Below are 23,649 nucleotides of genomic sequence, written 5' to 3'. Positions count from 1 at the left end.
TTTTCACATTGGCCTGTTATAGCGCCACCAACAGGTTGATTTTTGCAAAACAAATTTTTGGAACAAAATGCCTCAAATCATCCAATTGCCATCAAAGGCAAACATGTTTATATTACTCCTAAACATTTTGCCAAACATCTCACACAGTCCTATCCTCCTGGTGGAGACCTGTGCCCAGAAGGGCACTTTTTCTAGTTTACACTGTGGCATATTTCTCCATTTTGAATGAGGACCCATGTCTTTAATTCAAACACCATACTCAAGAATCACAAATCACAAAATCGTCATTTTACAGAGGAACATACAGATGCAAACACACCCAACACATTTTCCTCCTCCTAATGTCAGTAGCCATTCAGAGTGTTTGCGTGTGTGTATATCTCTTTGCATGTGTGTGTGTTTGTGTATTGTAGGCGGGTCATTCATTGTGACATGGGTGACACACACATCAAAGCTGGATGAAAGAGCACCAATCTCTTTTAAACACACGCGTGCGCAAGCAGGCGAGCGCACACAACACACACACACACACACACACACACACACTCCCTGCACACACACTCCCTGCATGTAGATGTCATGGTCGCCCTTGGCAATCAATACATGCTGAATCTACTCAGGAAACTGTCTTTTTAATTATGTCTCTGAACTTCATGTTGATTAGCGTTTTTTTACATCTACATCTTTCTGCGGTCTTGAGTATAGCGGCCCTTATAGCAAGCAGATCTACTTTTTTCTTTCTTCTTTTTTTGGGCAACACACCCCGCAGGGGTGTAGCTACCCAGAATTCTCTGGAGTGTTGGTTTCTAGAGTTTCTCTCAGGGGCAGCTTGAATAAGCAGTGGAGTGTGAAGTTAAGTTGGTCTGTCTATCAATACAGTGCTGTAGCTTACTTCATTGCAGCGCAAAATGAACAAACCAATCGATATCTGGCAGCAGACATCACTCTCTCTCTCCCAAGGAAAACAGGACTGTGTCCATGTGTTTGATGTTCTGTGCTGCTTATTTCTTGATGGACGTCTGCATCAAAATGGAGCTCTGGAGAAGAGTTGTTTAGACCCTGCAAGACCCACCGTTGTAACTATACAACCATTTATATTTCAATTAATTTATTTTATTTTTTATTTTTTTCTGTTCGCAAAAATATAATCGTCCGGGTGAAAATCACCCGTGTTTAGTGTTCTAGGGTTAATAATTATTATAAATGTGCATACAATTAGCATTATATATATATATATATATATATATATATATATATATATATAATTTCCACTACAAAGTCCTAGTAGTACAAGTAGTAGTAAGGTTGAAATCTCTTTTCTGCAAGTAGAAATATATCTGGGTTAAGTGGAGACTAGTGACTTTGAGAATGCAGCATTTCATTAATACAAAATCTAACCATAAAGGTCTAGTTGGGTCCAATTCTACACTGGCAGAGTTAAATTAACACTGCATTTTTCTGTGTGACTCACTGATCAGGGCCTAATATTGCATAAATACTGTAGCAGCCTATGGTTAAGTGCTTGGCAATCCCCAAACCCAACATGCCCCCAGGGTTGTTAGAAGAGGTACATCACAGTTAACACATCAAATTAGATGTGTTTGAATGAGCAAGGCATTTTATTTGTGGATTTTTTTATATATATTTTTTAAATAAAAGGTCAGGACTGGTTTGAGAAGTTTGGAAGAGAGTGCACAGACAACACACACACACACACACACACACACACACACACACACACACACACACACACACACACACACACACACACACACACACACACACACACACCATGCAGGCGTGATTGTGAGTCGTCCTGACATGATTGGTGATTTTAAAAGCTGTTGTCAGCCAGCACCAAACACAGCCAGTTAAACAACTGACAGGCTGATTGAAGCCCCCCCCAACCATCAGTCCCTCTGACTCATCCGTCTATTTCAAGCTATGCTTTCACAACTAACAGAGCTGACACCCAATAACTCACATGGCCGTCGCTGACAAGGCAATGTTTCATTTGAACTGGCAAAAAGGTGTTACGTCAGTACAAGTTTTTTTAAACTTATTTTCAGGTTTATTTGCCTAATTTTAATTAAATGTGTCATCTATGAGTTTGTCATTTGTACAGAGACCATCAGAATACAGATCCGATGGTCATTATAGATACTAGATAGCCGCTCTAAATAGGCAATCTACAAGCTCACTCACAGTACATTGTCAGCTACAGTGTAGGTTGGCAATCTTTGACAATTTAGTACTAGACCTGTGCCCGGTCTAGTCTGTAGCGATTCATGTCGGGAACGATGTCCACCCAGTTATACAATACCCATTGTACCCGTTGTCAGAGTACCCATTGTACCCGCCCCTCTGGTCCTCGTCAATGCACAGAGTTTTATGGGAAAATGTCCATATATGGGCATTTCAGATGGATCGGTGGTTCTGGACAAGCGCCTATGCGATCGACTCAAGACCAGGCACTGCACCCCCCTTTGAAGTTGGTCAGACGGTCTTTAACTACAGACGTGCATGCACGCACAGTTGCACACAGAGACACACAGAGATGTTGCACATTTATAGTAGGTTACAATGGGGCTTATGTGGATATTGCACTAGGCTAGAGGAAGGCTCTGGCTTGTCCTGATGGGTGAACTCTTAATTACAGCAGGCTCTATTGATTCTCTGGTTTTATTAACTGATGTTTGTCTTCATGGTCTATATCTATGATATGGTTTTATTGTGTAACTGCAAGCCAAATATCTTCCACTGTCTAGACAGCAATGGTAAAATTGGATTAATTTGAACTATTAAAGGAATTTGTTTTGGACTGGATTGATTAGGACTAAACTGGACCAAATTGAATTATACTGTATGAATATGATAGAAATAGAATGAGAGTAATTTAGAAGGCATAGCAGTCTCAGTGTTTCAGAAGAACACTGTTTCTGGCACATCTTTCCTCCAGCTCTTTTCTTCTTTCTATCTCCCTTTCTCTCTACCCCTTCCTTCTCATTTTGTGTTGTTGGCCTTGCTGCAGGTGAATTTAGCACATGCACATAAAAGAGCATGTTTTTGTTTAATATTCATGTTGGGTAGGTCTTTCAACTGTGCTGACATAATGCCAGGTACCCAGCAGGCTTAATTTACCACATGCACTGAAGCAACGTGACAACACTGTTTTCAACAGAGAAACTGCTCTGTTGCAAAACAGTGAAAACAGTGATTGTGACCAAATTTTCAAAGTGACCAAATGTAGAAGACTGGTTACCCTGGGGAACTGTCTACCAAAAAGGTGCAGTTTAACACTTTCACATGTGAAAATGTGTATATGCATGCATATGAAATGTTGTAAAAGGACTAGGGTTCAGTCTTTCAGACTTTCAAACAACAATCTAACATTCAGCAGCAAAAGCCCCAATAAAGTTATATGGTTTGTTATCATGCCATTGAAAGAGTAATCAGCCCATGCCTCCCCTCGAAAACGGGATGCTGGATCTCAAGGGGCTTATCCTAGTTAAATTTAAAAATCAATAAATAAAACCGAACATCCTGTGAAATGGATGATGGCTGGAAGCTGACAATTGACAATTGTCTTTCTGTTTTGATGTGCAAATGTCCACGGAAGATGGCTGAATAACTTCAAACACTCATCCCTTTAAAGCAGAATTCCGGACTAACCATTTTCTTACCTTCATCTGATGTTATATACAAGAATGAGAGGTACAGGTGAAAAATTACATAACACTGTGTGTGGAGCATATCTAGTCATGATGAAAGACAGAATGTTTGAGCAATCAAAATGAGCGATTTAGCGTAAGACCCACTACACACGGTCGGAGCTGCGTTGGTCTCGGGATGGAGTTATGAAAATGTTCATTGTTCACCTACTGTATACTACTTGGATATAACATCTGATTAAGGTAAGAACATGGTTGGTCCGGAATTCTCCTTTAATTCATGGTGAAGCATTCGACTAGTATATTACACTGTTTCTATAATATGTTGAGTGTACTTGATCTCTGTCTCTCTATCTCTCTCGTCTCTTGTCTCTCTTGACACCTTTTTCTCCTTGCGGTTCTCTTCCACAATTAATTTCCATCTTTCTTACCTTTCTGTCTTCCCTTCCCTTTCCTTTTCTGTCTTCTGCAGAAACTTCCGGAAACAACTCAGGATGGTCGGCAGCCGCAGGATGAAGGCTCAGAGTAAGATGGAGTGTGTGTGTGTGTGTGTGTGTGTGTGTGTGTGTGTGTGTGTGTGTGTGTGTGTGTGTGTGTGTGTGTGTGTGTGTGTGTGTGTGTGTGTGTGTGTGTGTGTGTGTGTGTGTGTGTGCTTTTGATGCATTGTAAACATGGCATGTCTAGCATGCATAGCGTGTAAGTGTTTCTGCATATCTACTGCATATGCAATGATCGTTTGAAGTGTTATTGGGAAGCATCATTCCAAAATGCAATCATGGCCTACAAACATGATGCAGACATCTATCTTGAGTCTTGTCTGATTTCAATACAAACATTAAAGCGTAGGTGCGTGCGTGTGCGCTTGTGTTTGTCTTCATTACATACTGCATTACATACTACGTTATTAATAGTATGTTTTGTGCAGCTTCCTGTTGAGTATGCATGTATGCTAGTTTGCATTCTAGGCATAGGCTCCATTAGTGCAGGAAGTATCACAACTGTCCACTGTGATAAATGGTAATGTTAAGTCTAAACAAAGCCACTGGCATAGCTCTGTGCTCTTAAGAGATGGTTTCATGCTCTCACTTGCAAAGAGGGAGCCAAGTAGCCTGGCTACAGGCCCTGAATCGCTAGCCACGGCCATTAATTTTTTTTTCTTGCGATTCAGGGTCTGGCTATGGCGGTGTTAGCCTCAGTTGAAAATCTAATACCGCGGCTACAGCCAATCAGCAACGTTTCAACTCGATGACGTCAAACAACAGCGGTGGACCAAGCAAAAACCCACATGGCTGTGGTAACTTGCGACCATATCGATCGGACTATTAAATCGCCCTATGATAAATTGTCTCTTTTCAGAAACGACAATCATCCAACATATTTTACTGTGATTGTTTACATGCTAGTAGCACTCGTTCACCGTGTTTGTTTGGTTAGCAACCGGGTTAGCCACATTGACAACGACATCATCTGCTTTGCTACTATTTTGATTGAACAAATCGCCGAAGACTGCCGCTTTGGCAACACCCATGCCAGAAACGGTATGCCGTGGGAAGTGAGTCAGTCTGAATAATGAAGTGAAACAACATGGAAATTCAGTGTGTCAGGCTAGAAGCCAAGTACAAGAAGCTCTAATTCAGTTAAAAAACCACAGCTTCCATCCAAAATGTTCAGAGAGAATACGTGCATAAATGGGAAGGAAGCAAGGTAGACAATTCAAACTGCACCAATGATATGACGCATCGCAGTCTTTTTCAGGCTGTACTCACGCATATAAAACACGTCTCGTGTCTGCCTCGTGTCTTGTCCGTGTCTGAAACGGCTTCAATTCATTTTCAATGGAAGTCACACGTTTTGAAGAGACAGCCTTGTCTGATGGGGGTGGGGGAGGACAGAACACAGCCATCAGACAAGGCTGTCTCTTCAAACCATGTGACTTCCATTGAAAATGAATTGAAGCTGTTTCAGACACGGGTCAGACACACGCATATCAAACAAACATGCTCTGTTCCGTCTGTGTTTCATGGCCGTCTCAATACTTTTCCAATGGAAGTCACATGGTTTGACTAAACACTTGTGTTTGATTGCCCCACTCCCCCCATCAAACAGTGTTTGGTCAAACAACGTGACTTCCATTAGAAAAGCATTGAGGCGGCCATGAAACACAGACGGAACAGAGCATGTTCGTTTCATGTGTGTACGAGGCCTCTGTGTGAGTGCGGCCTTGGCTATTTCCGTGAGAATTTCTTTATGCGTAATTGTTATATAAAGTCTAAATAAATCTTAACAAACCCCAACATTAAAATAGTCAATGCACTTGACATTTGAGTGATGCGTGTTTGTTTGTAGTGATAGCTAGTGGCACAATAACAGTGTCTGTAGTGGTGTGGGTGGGGGCACTGGTGGGCGTTTGTGTGACCATTTCTCTCCTCTGACTTCATTAGCCTTTGCTGAGCGTCGAGCAAAGAGTTTCAGCCGCTCATGGAGTGACCCCACCCCTGTCAAGCCTGACTCACTGCATGACTCCAGAGACAGTGGGTCTACGAACGCGCATGACACACACACACACACACACACACACACACACACACACACACACACACACACACACACACACACACACACACACACACACACACGACCATTTGTGTTTCCTATACTGCACCATGTTTGTATCTACGCTCATTTCAGCCCTCTGCCTCCTTTTCGTCAACTCCACCTCATCAAAATTCTGTCCGTTAGCAGCCTTGTGCTTTGTGTTGTGGCTGAACTTCATGGTGTGTGTGTGTGTGTGTGTGTGTGTGTGTGTGTGTGTGTGTGTGTGTGTGTGTGTGTGTGTGTGTGTGTGTGTGTGTGTGTGTGTGTGTGTGTGTGTGTGTGTGTGTGTGTGTGTGTGTGGTGGACCAGGTGTGCTGTATTTGAGTGAGCCCCTCTAATCTTATTTTTGTACTCTCCTTTCATCTCCCCTTTGTTGGTGTCCGTGCATGCATGTGTGACTCTGTCTACATGCATGCAACCTTTCTCATGTGTTTTTATATGGTGTTAAATGTTTGTGTCTGCGCGCATGTGTGTGTGCTTAATCATTCGTGCCTGTGTGTGTACGGCATGTGTACGTTTGGGCATTATGTGTGCATGCATTTGTGCGTACAGTAGTGCATGTCCTTAATTGTGTGTGCGTGTGCACGTCTCAGGTGGGGACCTGCAGAGCTCCACAGGGACATTGGATGAGGGTGTGTGTGAGGAGGACACAGACTGGGAGGAGGAGAGAGAGACAGAGAGGGTGGCCTGTGAAGGAGATGACTTTATACCCCCAAAGATCATGGTGTGTGCTTCTCTCGCTATAGTGTATCGCCATTATAATACTGTATGTGGCCTGCTCTCCCGGGTCCATATATATATATATAGATTAGATTATATTTTTTGTTGAGCGAGTTCAAAAGAAAGAATCAATGCCTTTTGTATGTATTTTTTTTTGTTGTGAGCCAAATATTGTTTGCTAGCCATGTCTATTGTCAATTGTTGTTAATCTAATGATTTCTTTAGTCAACAAGCATAGTAGCCAAACATGCATCTAAAGATTTATAATGATTTTGTACTCAAGTGGAGTCCACACCACCACCAACTATACTGACGACAGTGGTCAACGTTATAGTCGGAGTGCTTTTAACTCATCATGGTTTCTCTCCTCAGTTGATATCTTCCAAGGTGCCAAAGGCTGAGTACATCCCCAACATCACTCGTCGAGATGACCCATCCGTCATTCCCATCCTCTATGTGAGGCTCAATTATTTTTATATTTTGTATTAAGCTTCAATCATAATCTGACAACCCTGCCCAATAGTATGATGTGTTGTCAGAGCAGGAAGAAGAGAGCAGAGAGAGAGAGGATGATGGGTAAAACCGGCCCTAAGTAGAATCCAAACAGACATTCTGATTTAAATATACAGTATAGCATGTTGGTCACTATTCTGAATGAAGAGATCTGTGATCTTATAATTTGCAATAATCTTTTGCCAGAAATGAGTGCATTTCATTGTCTGTAAAGAAAATAAGTGTTTGTAAAACGCCTACAAGTGTTGTAGGCACTTCTCTCTCTAATTCTGTCTCCATATGAGATCTAGGGGGAATTATATCTCTCCACTCTCTTTTCTATCTCTCTCTCATTATAGTATTAAACAAGGTATAGCCTTGAAAATAACATTCTAGTTAATCAACAAGTAACCAATATTAACACAATCAGTGCCAGGATTCCTTCAAAATAGGAGCTCTGGGGTGCCGGAAAGACATGGCCGCTTTTACTCTGAAACCCACCCCCCGGAAACTATAGGTTACTTTAGTAACCCCAGTTATTAAAACGACTGAGCGAGGTGAATCGCCCTATGGGGAGTGCCATCTCTGGCACGAACACACAGAATTAAACCATATACTTCACCAACAATTCATTGGTCGGGACTTCTGCCCGCCCTGGCATGATGATCACCCCTCCCCCCGAGGTGATAAGAGATCCCATCATGCCCTGCGGGTCATTCCATGTTAACCAGATTGGCTTCTGCTTAGTTAAGTCAGAAGGGTAGTCTTTCGGGCGATTCACCTCGCTCAGTCGTTTTAATAACTGGGGTTACTAAAGTAACCTATAGTTATTATAAACTCCTTCACTCAGTGAATCGCCCTATGGGGAAATATAAACTCCCGTATAGCTACCTACCAGTTGAACAAGTCCCAACCAACGTCACAGGTTTTCACCTGTGACGGCCAACCCAACCCACCTCTTACCTGGAAGCGACGTCTAAAACGGCATGAGCCATTGCAGACGGCACCACATCCAAGTTATAGTACGTGGCGAAGGTCGAAGGGGACGACCAGCTCGCCGCTGTACAGACATCCTGAATGGGGACACCCTTAGCGAGCGCCCAGGATGCAGACATACCCCTAGTAGAGTGGGCCCTCAAGCCCTCTGGGGGCTCCACTCCTCTCTCGGCGTATGCCAAACGAATGGCTTCCACAATCCACTGTGAAAGTCTCACCTTCGTTATCGGTTTCCCTTTACCTTGGGAACCCCATGACACGAACAGCTGATCCCCATTCCTGAAAGGAGCAGTTCTGTCCACATAGTGTCTCAACGCCCTGACCGGGCAAAGGCAATTCAGCCTCCTATCCTCCACAGAGGAGAAAGGTGGCGGGTGAAATGCCGCCAGATCGACCGGGGCGCAGCCAGAGGGAAAATTCTTAGGCAAGAACGCGAGGCTCGGCCTAATAGAGACTCTAGAGTCGTTCCCGCTGAATCTCATGCAGCTCGGGTTGACCGAAAGTGCATGTATGTCGCTGGCCCGCTTTGCAGTCGTCAAGGCGACCAGCAGAGCAGTCTTTAGCGTGAGGAACTTCAAGTCCACTGTCCCTAGTGGCTCGAAGGGGCCCTTTGAAAGGGCGTCCAGTACCAGAGTCAGGTCCCAGGACGGGACCAGAGACCTGGAAACTGGACAGACTCGCCTAACGCCCGCCATGAAACGACGGACTGCTCACCTACAGGTGCTCACCTACAGTCTTACCGTCTATACCCACGTGGTATGCCGAAATGGCCGCCAGGTTGACCTTCACTGAGGATTGGCCTAGGCCTCTGTCCAGGAATTCCTGCAAGAAGGTCAGAATGTGCCGCACCGAAGCCTGAAACGGGATAGCCCGTACAGGTCTGGCCGCACACCAACGTTCGAACACGGTCCAGGCCGTGTTGTATCGTTGTCTAGTCGACAGGGCTCTCGCCCCTAGAATCGTCGTGATGACGTTCGGGGGCAGGCCTTCGGCGTCCAGGTTCAGCCCCTCACGGGCCAGACCCAGAGGTCTAGGTCCTGTGGACGTGGATGGAAGATCTCCTGCCCCGCTTGAGTGAGCAGGTCCCTCCGTAGCGGGAGCTGCCAGGGCCGGTCGTACAAGAGTGGGACTATGTCCGACCTCCAAGACCCCCAAGCGGGGGCCACCAGTAGCATGCGTAGGCCCTGAGTCCTTACCCTGGCTAGGGCGGGGGGGATCAGGGGCAGGGGAGGGAATGCGTAAAGCAGGCCCCTCGGCCAAGGGTGCGCTAACGCATCCATGCCCAGGGTCGGGGACCCTGTCAGGGAGAAGAAGTACCGACACTTCGTGTTCTCTTCTGACGCGAACAGGTCCGCCTCCGGCACGCCGTACCTGGCCCATATCTGAGCTGCTACTTCCGTGTGCAGTGACCATTCGTGGTAGCGGAGTGGACCTCTGGACAGCAGGTCGGCTCCTGCGTTCATAGTAAGAGAAATCTATGAAAATCTGGGAACTAAATCGTTACCAAGAAATTTCTTCACCAATGTGTTTCTAAAGGTGTCTAATAACATGTACTAAAAGTTTGAAATTCAACTCCCGTGGGAAAATTGAGTTATTAGCATAATATGTGACCATACCCATAACATCCTATATAAGGCAAAAAAGTCCAAATTTCATCATGCTTTAAGTAGCATGTGACATATGAAACTAGGGTGTTTGCATGATTCTGAATCCATTCCAAGCATTAGTTTTGCACAAAAAACACTCCTTGGGAGGAAAACGGCCACACAAACGTGATGAGGTCAGCACATTTGGTCAACAGGATATGGCCTAATTTAGCCCAAGGAGTGTTTTTTGTGCAAAACTAATGCTTGGAATGGATTCAGAATCATGAAATCACCCTAGTTTCATATGTCACATGCTACTTAAAGAATGATGAAATTTGGACTTTTTTGCCTTATATAGGATGTTATGGGTATGGTCACATATTATGCTAATAACTCAATTTTCCCACGGGAGTTGAATTTCAAACTTTTAGTACATGTTATTAGACACCTTTAGAAACACATTGGTGAAGAAATTTCTTGGTAACGATTTAGTTCCCAGATTGGTCAAATACCTGATAAAATGCCCTTACTATCAGGAGTCCCGGGACATGACAGGCTGTGAGTGACAGCAGATGCTCGTGGCACCATGTCAGGAGCCTGTGTGCCAACGTATGCAGGCGTAGGGATTTGAGCCCTCCCTGCTTGTTGATATAGCACATCGTCGTGGTGTTGTCGGTTCGAACCAGAACGTGGCACCCCTGGATAAACGGTTTGAAGTGCCGCAGGGCAAGGAAGACCGCCAGGAGCTCCAGATAGTTGATGTGTGCACGTCTCATGGCTCCGTGCCACACACCTCTGGCCGTCCTGCCGTCGTGGGTGGCCCCCCACCCCGACATGCTGGCATCCGTGGTGACGATCTTCCTGGTAAGGGTCAGTCCCAGGGGAACGCCCTCCACCAGGACGCATCTGTTCGACCACCACTTCAGGGCGAGTACACAGCCTGCAGACACCGTCACTCGCCGTGATAGGCACCTGGTGGGCACACCTAGGGACCTTATCCATCTCTGGAAAGGTCTCATGTGTAGCCTGCCCAGCCGTACTAGGGAGATGGCCGATGCCATGAGCCCGGCCATCCTTAGGCAGGTTCGGAAGGGGACTCTCTGTCCCGTCCTGAACAGCGCCACGCACTGTAGGAAAGCGTCCATCCTCGCTTGGCTCAGTCGAGCCGTGTAGGAGACTGAATCCAGTGCTATGCCTATGAAGTCTATCGACCTTGCGGGGACCAGAACACTCTTCTCGTGATTGATGGTGAACCCCAGGGAGGTCATGTGGAGCACCACTTGAGTGGTGTTCCGCGCTGCCTCCTGTGCAGAGTCTGCGCTCAGTAGCCAATCGTCGATGTAGCTCGCTACGCGGAGACCCAGACGCCGCAGCGGGGCAATCGCCGCCTCGGTGCATTTCACAAAAACCCTGGGGCTCAGGGACATCCCAAAGGGAAGGACAGTGTACTCGTACACTCTCCCCTTGAAACCGAACCTCAGGAATTTCCTGTGAGGTGGGTAAATGGGGATGTGAAAATAGGCGTCTTTCAGGTCTATCGACGTGAACCAGTCGTTCGGACGTATGGAACGTACGAGGGACTTGGCCGTCAGCATTTTGAAGTTGAAGGTTTTGAGGTACCGATTGAGAGTTCGTAGGTCCAGGATCGGACGTAGCCCCCCCCCCCCTTTTTCTTGACCAGGAAGTAGCGGGAGTAAAAACCGCTGCGACTCTGAGTCAATGGTACCTCTCTGATGGCCTTCTTCTCCAGCAGGGACTGAACCTCGGTCTGGAGCACTTCTGCTGCTGGCCCACGAGCTTCGGAGAAGAGGACTTCTGCGAAAGCGGGGGGTCTCATAGCAAACTGGAGCCTGTAGCCCTTCGCTATGGTGCGTAGAACCCAAGGGGACGCTCCGCACAGTTCCCACTGCGGTCGGCATCGAGCTACAGGGTTCTCCGCGGCCATGGGGGCCTCCACTGTGGCGGTGGAGCTCCCTGGACGAGAGACAAAACGGGCATGACCCGTCCGGCTCGTGACGAGTGTGCCCGTCGAGACGGGCGCACTCGGCACCGGAAACAGGTCCTGTCTCGTTGTGTTGGAAGACCCGGGGGTCTTCTTCCACAACGAGCTCATGCCCCCCCGATATTGATGTTGTTTTTGTTTGTCTTTTTTGGGCAAAGCCTTTATTGCAAAAACAGAACACTGTGCATTGTAACAACAAGGTGCATTTGTGCAAACAACATTTTGAGGCATGTAGAGCCTCATCCGCTTCGGGGGCGGCCCGGGTGTGAGGTCCGAGACCACTACATCCTGGCGGGAGCCCGGAGCATAAGGGGGGCTGAGGAGACGTCTGGCCGCGTCTCCCCGAGGCCAGGCGTCGGTCACTTGCGCTGCCCAGAGCCGCGGCCACGCCCGCGCCCGCGGTTGGTAGCAGCTGGAGGGTCGTCACGGCGGCGATCCTCGCGCTTGTGGGGACGTGTCTTGTTGCGGCCTGAGGAGGGCTTGGAAGAGTCCTGTGGGGCGTCCCTGACCTGACGTGGTTTGAAGCTGGGGCGCTCGCTCGGTTTCCCGGGCGGACGCTGAGGCTGGCGTGGAGGTTGGCGTGGCGGAGGCTGACGTGTAGGCGGCTGCTGGATGTCCCTGAAGGCGTCAACCTTCTTCTGGCTGTCCGCTAGGAGAGCCAGCACCTCCATGTAGCCCTCGAAGAGGCCCCCCGGCAGGATGGGCAGCTTCCGGAGCTTGCCTCTCACGCTTCAGGTGAAGCGTTGAGCCATCTTTCGCGCTCCTGTAAGATGGCGGACGTCATGGCCCTCCCCACCTGCTGTGTGACAGCACGGTTGAGGAGCACAGATTCATTATGTAGGCGGCGAATCTCCGCCATCTGCTCTGCGTCGGGAGCATTCCCCACCTGTAGGAGCAGTGCCGTCATGGACCCCTGCAGCAGCGACCCTGCGTTAAGGTGCTTGCCAGCGCAAGCAAGGTTGGCAAACGCCTTCTCGTCGAGCAGGGAGGCCTCCCTGTCGACCTTGAGGGGTAGAGCAGGGGTCTTGGTCAGCGGAGTGATGCGGGGCGCGTTCGGGTTGAGCAGGAAAGCGGCCAGGGTTTTGTCTATGACCGGCATCCCGGACAAAGCCACCGAGGCCATGTCCTCCGTCTCGAGGGACAGGCCCTCACGGTTCCGAGGCATCGGAACGGGCTTCAGCGGTTCTTCCCACTGGGCTGTAAGGAAGGATTTAAAGCCTTTAGCTAGGGGGAGGATGGTACGAGGAGTAGGTTCTGGAGTGGTGTCCACCAGACCCTGCCACTTCTCGTCCTCGTCCACGGCGAGCTGTTGCTCTGCCGGCCAGGCGCGGTCGCACCTGATGCATGCCAGCTTGTAGATGGTGAGGAGGGAGGTTTCATCCATCTGCAGGGGAGGAGCATTGGCTGCTCTGGCCTGATCCGGGTTGCCTCCTGGGGCAGCCTGATCTCCATCCGTGAAGGTCACACGGAGGGGGGAGGACGCAAGGCGGGCGGACAGGTTGTCCACACGGCAGTCGCCCTCGTAGTCCAGCTCCGGGGGGTCGTCGTCGCACTCGTAGACGGCCTCCTCATAGACGACTTCATCGAGGACCATGTAGTCCGAAGGGGAGCCCTGGAGATTGAAGTCCAGCGGATCCGCGTCGTCCATGTCATCGGCCCAAGCGTCGTGCTGCCGTTCCAAGGAAGCCTCATAGTCAGGGTAGCAGTCGGTCCTGCTGGCCCTGGCTGCGGTGTAAGGTGCAGCAGGCTGGCGGAGCCTCGGAGGGGGTCGCTGGCCTGCTGCCGGTGGGGCTTCGTTGTAGCGGGCAGCTGAATAGGCAGGCCGGGCCTGTCTTGCGGCAGGCTGCGGCGCCGCACCGAAGGGGTTGAAGAAGGAGGCTGGAGCCCGTTTTTCAGCGGGCTTAGGAACCTTCTTAGGTGGAGCGTAGTTGTGCCCATCCCCCTGGCTCCAGGTGCAGGCTGCGGTCGGTCTGGTGGCGGTGGATGAAGGCTTAGGACGAGCCCCTGGCTGGGGGCGCTGGGTCAAAGCGGAGAATTGTGTTCTCAGATCAAAACCCGGGTCGTCCAAGTTGGCATCGCCGTCGGTGATGCGGGCCTCAACCCGCTGAAGACGCCGTTGCTTCCGCCGGAAGGAAAGGGGAAGACAGCATGGACAGAAGCCTGGAGCAAGGATGGCCTGGCGAAGATGTTCGGGGCCCAGGCAAAAGGCACAGCTTGTGTGGAGGTCATCTACAGCCAGAAGGTTGGAGCATGACCTGTGGAGACAGACCCTCTGTGGAGTAGCTACAAGGCTACTAGCCTTGGCGCTAGTGGGTGCTGGGTTCTTGTTAGTAGCCATGCTAACTAGAGTGGAGTTCTCACAGAACACTCAAGATAGCAGAAAAACAAAAACAAACCAGCAACAGGCTCTTGTTATCTAGAGTGGAGTTTTCACAGAGCACTCGAATTAACAGAGAAAAGTACTGTAACCAAGGTTCTAGTAGTTACTAGCCGCGGGTCGTCGTGTTGTGGGGCTATTGTTTACACTAATAAGCCCCGTGATGAGGCCTCGTCTTTCGGCGACGGCCTGTCAAAATGCGCTCCGGTGTTTTACCGCGGGAACGTGTAAAAAGACCGGAGGTGGAGAGTAGCGTCAGCGGCGAGTTAGCTAGCGTCTTTCGGCGTCGAGTTAACAAGGCAGGCCGCGTCAGCGGTGTGTGTTTTAGCGGCGCGGAGCGTCAGCGGCGAGTTAGCTAGCGTCTTTCGGCGTCAAGCTAACGAGGCAAGCCCGCGTCTAAGGCTTGTTGTGTAAGCGAGTGCTAGTTAGCAGCAACCCGGTCTTACGGCGCGGGAGGAGGCTAACGTTGTATGTTAGCGAGGCTAAGTGGCGTCTCTCGGCGCGGCACCAGCGAGCTAAAGCTAGACGAAGAGGACCGCTAGCTAGAGCTAATAACCGGAGGGAAGAAGCTAGCTTAGCGGGCTAACAAACTTAACACTTGCATAAAACCTTGACGCTTTTCAGCAACCGGTAAACACTTACGTGATCTTTTGCAAGAGACGTGAAGAGGGCTACCAGAGAGTTTGCAGACGCTGTGAAATCTCTGAGTACAAGCCGAGGGCCCGTCTTGGTGAGATACAAGTTCAACAGGTACAATAACAAACACAGGTAGCGTGGCTTAACGTGCGTTCAGCAAGCAGAAGACAATCGGAATGACCCGCAGGGCATGATGGGATCTCTTATCACCTCGGGGGGAGGGGTGATCATCATGCCAGGGCGGGCAGAAGTCCCGACCAATGAATTGTTCGTGAAGTATATGGTTTAATTCTGTGTGTTCGTGCCAGAGATGGCACTCCCCATAGGGCGATTCACTGAGTGAAGGAGTTTATAATAACAATCCGGGAAAAAAACTGAGAAATAGTTTGCTTTACTTTGCTAGCTTACATTGCTATAGTTTTAATTTATACAATATATGATCCAAAAAGCGTTCATACTGTATGTTGAACGAGAGGCTTATGAGGATCAGAAAATGAAGCGCTAGTATATCCATCAGATCAAAACCACGGAGAGCGCCCTGGATTAGGTGAGACGAAGCATTCTTTCTGCCGCGCTAACAGCTAAGTCAACGGAAAGCTAATATGGCTGTAGAGCGCGAAGGACGGTGGCCGAGTGTCCGACTGAAAAAAATAATAATAATAATAATCAGAATATTCTCCCCTCGCCGGATATCATTGAGGATGCGCTAGGACCTGTACACACGTCCAATGCATCCTGATATCATTGAGGATGCGCTAGGACCTGTACACACATCCAATGCATCCTGATATCATTGAGGATGCGCTAGGACCTGTACACACGTCCAATGCATCCTGATATCATTGAGGATGCGCTAGGACCTGTACACACATCCAATGCATCCTGATATCATTGAGGATGCGCTAGGACCTGTACACACGTCCAATGCATCCCTCGACTGGATTGTGTGGCCACGTCCTACGGACGGAAGCGGTTAAGAAAGTACTAGCTATAAAGACACATCACACATACTTTTAAATGCCTTTTGAAGTCAATATTAGAAACAAACAAAACCATGGATGTCAGAAATCTTTTGAAATAAATATAATTAAGCCAGGAACATAAGTTGATTTAATCAGTGTTTGTATATGAACACTAATGATGATGATGTGTGGTAAATCTATGCCTTTTTATTTACAATGCTCTCAGTAGCTATTTAATACTAGATCCTATATAGTGTACACAATTAGGTTAAATTACATATTGATTTCTCTGTTTATTTTGTTCTTACAGGATCACGAACATGCCACATTTGATGACATCCTTGGTGAGTATATGTACTGTATGTGCATGTGTTAGTGTAGTACTGTATGTACATATTGTTGAAGAATTCAAAATCCAAAGTGAAAACAACAGAATAAGAGGAAGCTTGTCAATGCTGGGGACAATAAGTGTGTGTGTGTGTGTGTGTGTGTGTGTGTGTGTGTGTGCGCGCGTTCGTGCGCGTGATCTCACCTCTGTCCCCAGAGGACTCTCAGCTTTCTCCTTCATTATGATGTGGACGGTTGGGGAACTTCTCACGCCTCTCTCTCTCTCTCTCCCTCCATGTTTTGTGTTTTATTTTCATGCCTCTTAGAGGAGATTGAGAAGAAGCTGACTGCATACCGAAAAGGCTGTAGGATCTGGAACATGCTCATCTTTTGTCAGGTGGGTGTGAGAGTGAGGTACATGTTGTAAAACTTGAATTATTCAAATCTAAAATGAATCTGCCTCTCTCCATCACATATGGGTCAATTACAGGGTAATGTGACATGTAATTATTACTGAAATAATTTCAATCATGCCAAAGTTGAAATTATGTAGGCCTATGAGCAAGCATTCCATTGCTTGTTCATACAGTATATAATATTATATAATGTCGGGCGACTGTGGCTCAAGAGGTAGAGCAGGTCGTCCAATGATCCATGGGTCGGCGGTTCGAATCCCGGCTCCTCCTGGCTAAATGTCGAAGTGTCCTTGGGCAAGACACTGAACCCCAAATTGCTCCCGATGTGCTTGTTGGTACCTTGCATGGCTTCCGCCGCAATCGGTGTATGAATGTGTGGGTGAATGTAATGTAAAGCGCCTTGGATAAAAGCGCTATATAAATGCACCATTTACCATTTACCATTTAATAATAATAATAACAATAATGAAATGCTTCTCCAGGGAGGTCCAGGGCATCTGTACCTACTGAAGAACAAAGTCGCCACATTTGCCAAGGTTGAAAAGGAAGAAGACATGATTCAGTAAGATTTGTTTACTTCTATAGCCTAAATAAATAAAGTTTCTCTACACTCATCCAGGCCCGCTTTTGAATTTCAGAAACTAAAGTAACATAAGCTCCTGCAGGTTGCCTTAAATAATAACCTGCTTTTTACTCTTAAAACCAAACCAAACTATTAAATAAGAGACATGTGCCCACGTGAACCATTACAATTGTCAATTGTCTCCCTCCAACTCCCTCCTAACTAACAATAATCAACTAACTAATAATTATGAATTATTGAGGGGCGATATCCCCTCCTATGTCCAGCTTTTGGTGTGTGTGTGTGTGTGTGTGTGTGTGTGTGTGTGTGTGTAAACTCTGATTGGCCGGAATGAGATGATGTATGATCCCTCACATCACACGGGTGTGATTTTTATTAATGAACTAACTAACTAACTAATAATGCTAACTACTTCCTGGCAGTGTCAAAGTAGATGGAATGACACCACAAAGTACAGTAATCACATCTACTTTTGAAAACAATGTAGATGGTTTGGCTAACCAAGACAGTCGCAATCTAAATGAGGTCAGCAGAACAAAATGTCTACTACAGTGTATGTTCATGAACATTTTGACTTTTGTCGACATACAGAAATGGTCTGGTCATTTCCTCACTCACTCTCTCTCTCTCTCTTCCCCCCTCTCTCTCTGTACCCACCCGCACCCCTTCCTGTGTCTTTCTTTCTTCTGTCTCTCTCCCTCTCTTTCTGCTGTATGATCAGGTTCTGGAAAAGGCTTAGTCGACTGATGAGCAAGCTCAACCCAGAGCCCAACCTCATTCACATCATGGGTTGCTATGTGTTGGGGAGCGCTAATGGAGAGAAGGTATAGTGGATAGTCAATGTTCAATGTCTGTCTACACGCACGCACGCACGCACGCACGCAGGCACGCAGGCACGCACGCACGCACGCACACACACGTGCTCTTACAACCATATTGACAACTGTATACACACTGAAACATTCTCTCTCTCTCTCTCTCTTTCTTTCTCACGTGTGCGTGTGTGTACTTGTATTACTAAACTTTTGAGGGAGTGAAGGGTAAATTAGTAACTGTAATGGACTATTACTACAAAAATACGGGCATTTTATTTTGAAGTTTCACTCTGAAACCGAAAGCTGTGTTTTTGAACCAATCAGAATGTCACATCCCTCAGGGATGTCAAACTCAAATACACAGTGGGCCAAAATAAAGAAATCGGTCGAGGTCGAGGGCCGGACTGTGTTTCAACACACGGGCACCGCGGTCATGAGGACGTCCCAGGCAAACAGCAAAAAAGTAAATGCATTTAAAACTGAAAATGCATTATTATTAAGCTCAGTTTCCTGTTCTATGATCCTCACCAATACTTGTAGTATTATGGTGGTCCGTGCAATATACCAGAGGGCCAGTTCTAATACTAATTAAATATCATCCCACGGGCCAAAGATAATTCATTCACGGGCCTGATTTGGCCCCCGGGCCTTGAGTTTGACATATATGCGTCCAGGGTATGTAGCTCTGCTACATGTCACACAAGCTTGTGGATTATTTCTAAACTATAATGTTTTCAGATACATATTTTAGCGTGTTGATTAAGTTTAAAATGAGTAATACCCTGTCTGGATGTCATCTTGAATTGAGTAGTTCTGTTCTGTAATCAACATCAGCTGTGTTTGGAGGACACGCAGTGATGGGAATAAAACAGGTGAATGAAATCAAGCTTAATTTTTATTCATGCAAGACTCGCCACGTCATCACGCATCACGTTTTCGTTCAAAGGAAGTAATTCAATTTGGATTTGTATGGACTTTTGATATAAAATACACAAAAATGTATGCCCATATGATGACCACAGATATGGTCTAAAAGTGTGAATTTTTTTTTCCATTTCACTAGGTCTTTAAATGATTGCTAGAGAGCTAATCTTTATGAGTACAAGAGTGATTTTGCAGCATTTAGAACATTAATTGTGGTTAAGACAGCAGCTTCTGTTGCATGTTGTAGTAGCCAATATAGTAATTGGCAAAATAGGCCTCCCAACACCCACACTTTGTAGATTGACAGTCATGCGTTCACATCATATGCACTCACTTACCCCTCACTGGCGGTACCATCAGCACCCTGCCATGACCGCTCCACCCCCACAGAGACTGACACGCACGCACGCACGCACGCACGCACGCACGCACGCACGCACGCACGCACGCACGCACGCACGCACACACACACACACACACATACAAACAACTAAAATATTCATGCTATTCATACTCATAGTAAGCAACTGCATACACCATACCACTGGATTCACTCACTCAAGCTCTGCACACTGTAATATTAGCCATTCAAGTAGAGCTCAACACCACACAGCACCACACAGCACACACGGCTGTAATAACATAATGTACCGCGCTGGCAATGTTTTCTTCAGCCTCTCAGACTCCAAGCTGCATTTATTTTTCGCAGTCCTTACAAACAAGTCAAGTCCAACATTAGTTCGATGCCAGAGAAATTCAAAGTGTGTTGGAGAAAATGCATACAGTACTCGGTAATCTATACAAATGGTGCCAGCTTGAATAGTGGGCACACTTTTGCAGATGGGTTCCCAGATTGCAACACATACTGTACATTTGCCTTTTGTTTGAGCTTTACTCACATTTATTACAGTTCTACCAACTCTTTACATTGCTTACCACCATAGACCCTGTTAATAAGGGTGCTTGGGAGCCCGAGCCCCTGAGAGAAATGCCGAGCACCCCCTTGGAAAGTGTGCTTGATCTGCTGAAAAGTGCATTTGGTTTGGGTTTAGCACCCAGGTTTAGCACACATGGGCACAAGCATAAATCCGCACCTCTGCTCAGCACAGACAACTTACTATTAACCCAATCCAAGCCATCCACAAAATATCTCGAGGAAAGCTATTATTACCATCTGGGCCATCCACAAGAAACACAAGATTTAATTCAATATTTAAAAATATTATTGGTACTTTTTTTCCGCTAGCCTCCACAGGTCTCCCATTGTAGAAACAGCCTGCATGATAATCCGTGGTACACGTGCACAGGGTTATTAATGGTTTTTCTGCTCAAAATGTGATGAAGAACCATGTTTGAGACCTTATAAAACATTAATCCGAGCTTGCGCTAAGGACATTAATCGTCGGTGCGTTGGTACACAGCCTAGAGGGAGGCTAGACTACAGATATGGAGAGCTATCACTTCCGGGTCGGGCGGATGTGTCTCTTCTTCTTTGCTTATGTCGCGCATTTCAGTGGCACCGGTTCTTGCCTGGTTTCTCATCAGGACCCACATTTTCAGTTATGGCCAGATATGATTTAATGTAACGCAATATTCCTCTTTGAAGGTTGTTCTTGTCTCCAATCCTCTCAAAGTATCTCCAGTGACCCACTTTTGCCCCTGGGCCCTGACCCACTGTTTGACAAACATTGCTTTAGGATGTCATTATTTGCTCCGACATGGTCATCTCAGTGATTTATCCTGCTGGCCGGGAGGTTGGAGGTTCTAGTCACTGGAAAAACAGATGTTGCGGAAAACAGATGAACAGAATTTCACAGTCCAGTGCACTACTGTACCTGTAAGCCCCCTGTAAGCTCAGCTGGGTAGGCAGGAGAGCTTGAGTCATCCCACACTATTAATAGCCGGAGGGAGCGAGCCAGAGCATTTTTTTTAAAGATGAGCACACGTCATATCCACTGTGACTATTGTCACCAACCACTCACACTATATACACTACATCTATCTATAGGCTGGTTGTTGCAATAAAATCTTGTTTCCGGTGCAACTTGAATCACTTTAATTTTGACGCCGATTTAGACAGGTCACGCTGTTTGGATGAGCTGCAGTGTTGGCCTACTACTGAGCTGCAGTGAAATGTTGAAATTAAAGGCAAATGTTCTATCCTGATTCTATCCAATTAGCCCACTGTCAGTTTGGACATCAGTAATGGAACAGCTGCCCCTCCCGGCGTGACCAATGGAGTGCCACCCGCATGCCGCATACACAACTTCTCTTACTTTAAAATGACACATTAACCTTTTCATTTATATTCAGCTGTGCCCTTTGCTCTATAAGGCTCTTGTATAAATAAATAATAAGTTGTGTTTGTGTAAAGTGATGTTATTTTGAAAAGGGATGTGCACTCTCTCGCCCCCTACCTTCCTCCACCCACCCCGCCCCCCTCCCTGCAGTTGACCCAGAATCTTAAGAAGTTGATGAGACCCCACTCAGTGGAGTTCAAGTCCCCGCTGGAGCTTTCTGCACAAGGTGAGGGCATCACACACATCCAAGGAGCTACCCATGTAGTCATGTTTCAATGTGCCTGCGCGCGCACACACACACACACACACGTGCGCGCTGTAGTATAAGCATTGATTTTCTGCGATGTACCCCCCGTACCAGTAGTCCTATGGAATGTTAATGGCTGGCATTAATCAACGATAGCTAGCTTACATATAGACAGTACACGAGGGTATTTATGCAAACACACATGAGAACCCCTGCATGCACCCCTCATCAGTCACCTGCTTGACATGTATTGATGCCATGTTAATTATTTTCCAATTAAAATCTTATTGCCTCTGAATGTTTATCCCCTCTGTTGGATCACATCTCTCTCTCTCTCTCTCTCTCTCTCTCTCTCTCTCTCTCTCTCTCTCTCACTTTGTACCCCCACTAATGCTTGCTAATGATAGTGTAGTGTCTAGGAACACTGATCAAACAGTTGTAATTTAGTGGTATATAGTCCCAACTCATCTCATCTAACCTCGACATTCCCTTGCGTCTCATTTCTCATTCCATCCCTTTCCGATCTGATCCTATCTCATGATCATCCATCATCTCCGATCATCTCGTCCCATCCCATCCTATCTTTATTTCTTATCCATCCATCTATATGGTGAATAGATGAGCACCTTTTGGCGCTTATTGTCCTTTCTTTCCTCCTACTCTCGTAGGCAAGGAGATGATCGAGATGTACTTTGACTTCCGTCTGTTCCGTCTGTGGAAAAGCCGCCAGCACTCCAAAATGTTCGACTACGACGACCTCTTGTGACGGCATCATTCTCAGTTAGCCTATTGGCTGGTTATCCTATGGCTGAGCCTATGGTGACAGGGCATTGGTTGGGACGCCCCACCCCCTCTAGAGGCTCTGTAGAGCGTGCTGTATTAGGAGTCGCAGCTTTAGAGTCCTGGCGTGGTGTTTTTGCTTTTCTTTTCTACCAGCTCCTCTCAAGCCCCGTGCAGGGTGGAAGGACACAGTGGCGGTTTGAGCTACTATCAGGCGTTTTGAGGACTTTATCCTCCCCAATCCATTGCTGTCCACAGGTGCAACACAGATTCTTGTAATTCTGTAGCCTAATTGTGTCTGGGGTCAGGGTCACCCACTAGAGTTGCATACTGTAGATCTCTGAGCTGAGCGAGGAGAATGAAGAGTGACTGAGAAGTGGAGGAATCCTCTCCATCTCTTTATGGGGGCAGAGACCTGCAATCTGCTTCGTTTATCTGCCCCCCTCGTGGTCTACTTGTCGAAGGCATGAGGAGTTTTTCTTGACAGGTGTGGGACAGTCAATTGAGTGCGTACTGCAGTAATAAGTTATGTCTGGTGCATTAATAACTTCCAGCTTTCTTTATCTACATACACAAAGACTATATATTTAAGTAGTATTCGTATTCTTTTTGATTCAAGCTATATCTATATAAAATGCTCCCCCCAACTAATCATGCTAGTATTTCATATTGTAGACTGTTGGATTAACTCAGGTTATTTCTATCCCTCTATCCTGTGTGTGATACAGTGATAGTATGGATTACAGAATCTTACTCCATCACTGCTCATAATACAGTGTACTCACTGTACTGTAGTTCTGAACTAAAAAGCCTTCATATAACAGGAGATATCCCATAGAGCCATGGTAGTAGGATGCTAGGGAGTCAGGGACATAAATGTGTGAATAAGCATTTAATACGTTTTTTTTTTTCCTTCTTTTTTTTACAGTAAATTATCATAGTCAACTGTAGCTTATACAAAGAGTGTATCATCTACAAACCATTGTACACATGCATGTTTCTTAGCAGGTGACTATACAGTAGAATCTTTTCCATTGTGCACACCACCTGGTGAACCAGCACCAGCAAGTATCGGCTCCCAGGTGTTTCCTCTTGCTGTGAGTGAGTCCCCAGAGAGTGTGAGCTTGTGTACTTTGTAAGTGTGCGTCGACGTAGCTTACATGTATCCTTGCACACTGTTTTGAGGTTGCAGATGGAATCCCAGGAGTCAAGTAGTCTAG

General features: G+C 46.8%; 1 protein-coding gene across 1 annotated transcript in view; it reads left to right on the top strand.

The window, feature by feature from the left end:
* Positions 1-23,063, top strand: part of nsmfb (NMDA receptor synaptonuclear signaling and neuronal migration factor b) — a 48,364-nt gene extending 25,301 nt beyond the window's left edge. Inside the window, exons 7-16 of the mRNA XM_079515799.1 lie at positions 4,144-4,196; positions 6,113-6,202; positions 6,860-6,990; positions 7,359-7,442; positions 16,348-16,381; positions 16,691-16,761; positions 17,263-17,342; positions 18,085-18,187; positions 21,553-21,628; positions 22,318-23,063. Coding sequence (XP_079371925.1) covers positions 4,144-4,196; positions 6,113-6,202; positions 6,860-6,990; positions 7,359-7,442; positions 16,348-16,381; positions 16,691-16,761; positions 17,263-17,342; positions 18,085-18,187; positions 21,553-21,628; positions 22,318-22,415 — 820 coding nt within the window. The 3' untranslated portion in view covers positions 22,416-23,063. The remainder of the gene's footprint in view (positions 1-4,143; positions 4,197-6,112; positions 6,203-6,859; positions 6,991-7,358; positions 7,443-16,347; positions 16,382-16,690; positions 16,762-17,262; positions 17,343-18,084; positions 18,188-21,552; positions 21,629-22,317) is intronic.
* Positions 23,064-23,649: the final 586 nt, after the last annotated feature.

The sequence above is a fragment of the Electrona antarctica genome (genome assembly GCF_951216825.1).
Source record: "Electrona antarctica genome assembly, chromosome: 12".
Taxonomy (NCBI): Eukaryota; Metazoa; Chordata; class Actinopteri; order Myctophiformes; family Myctophidae; genus Electrona; species Electrona antarctica.
Note: the sequence above shows the minus strand (reverse complement) of the source record. Positions and strands in the feature narration are given on the sequence as shown.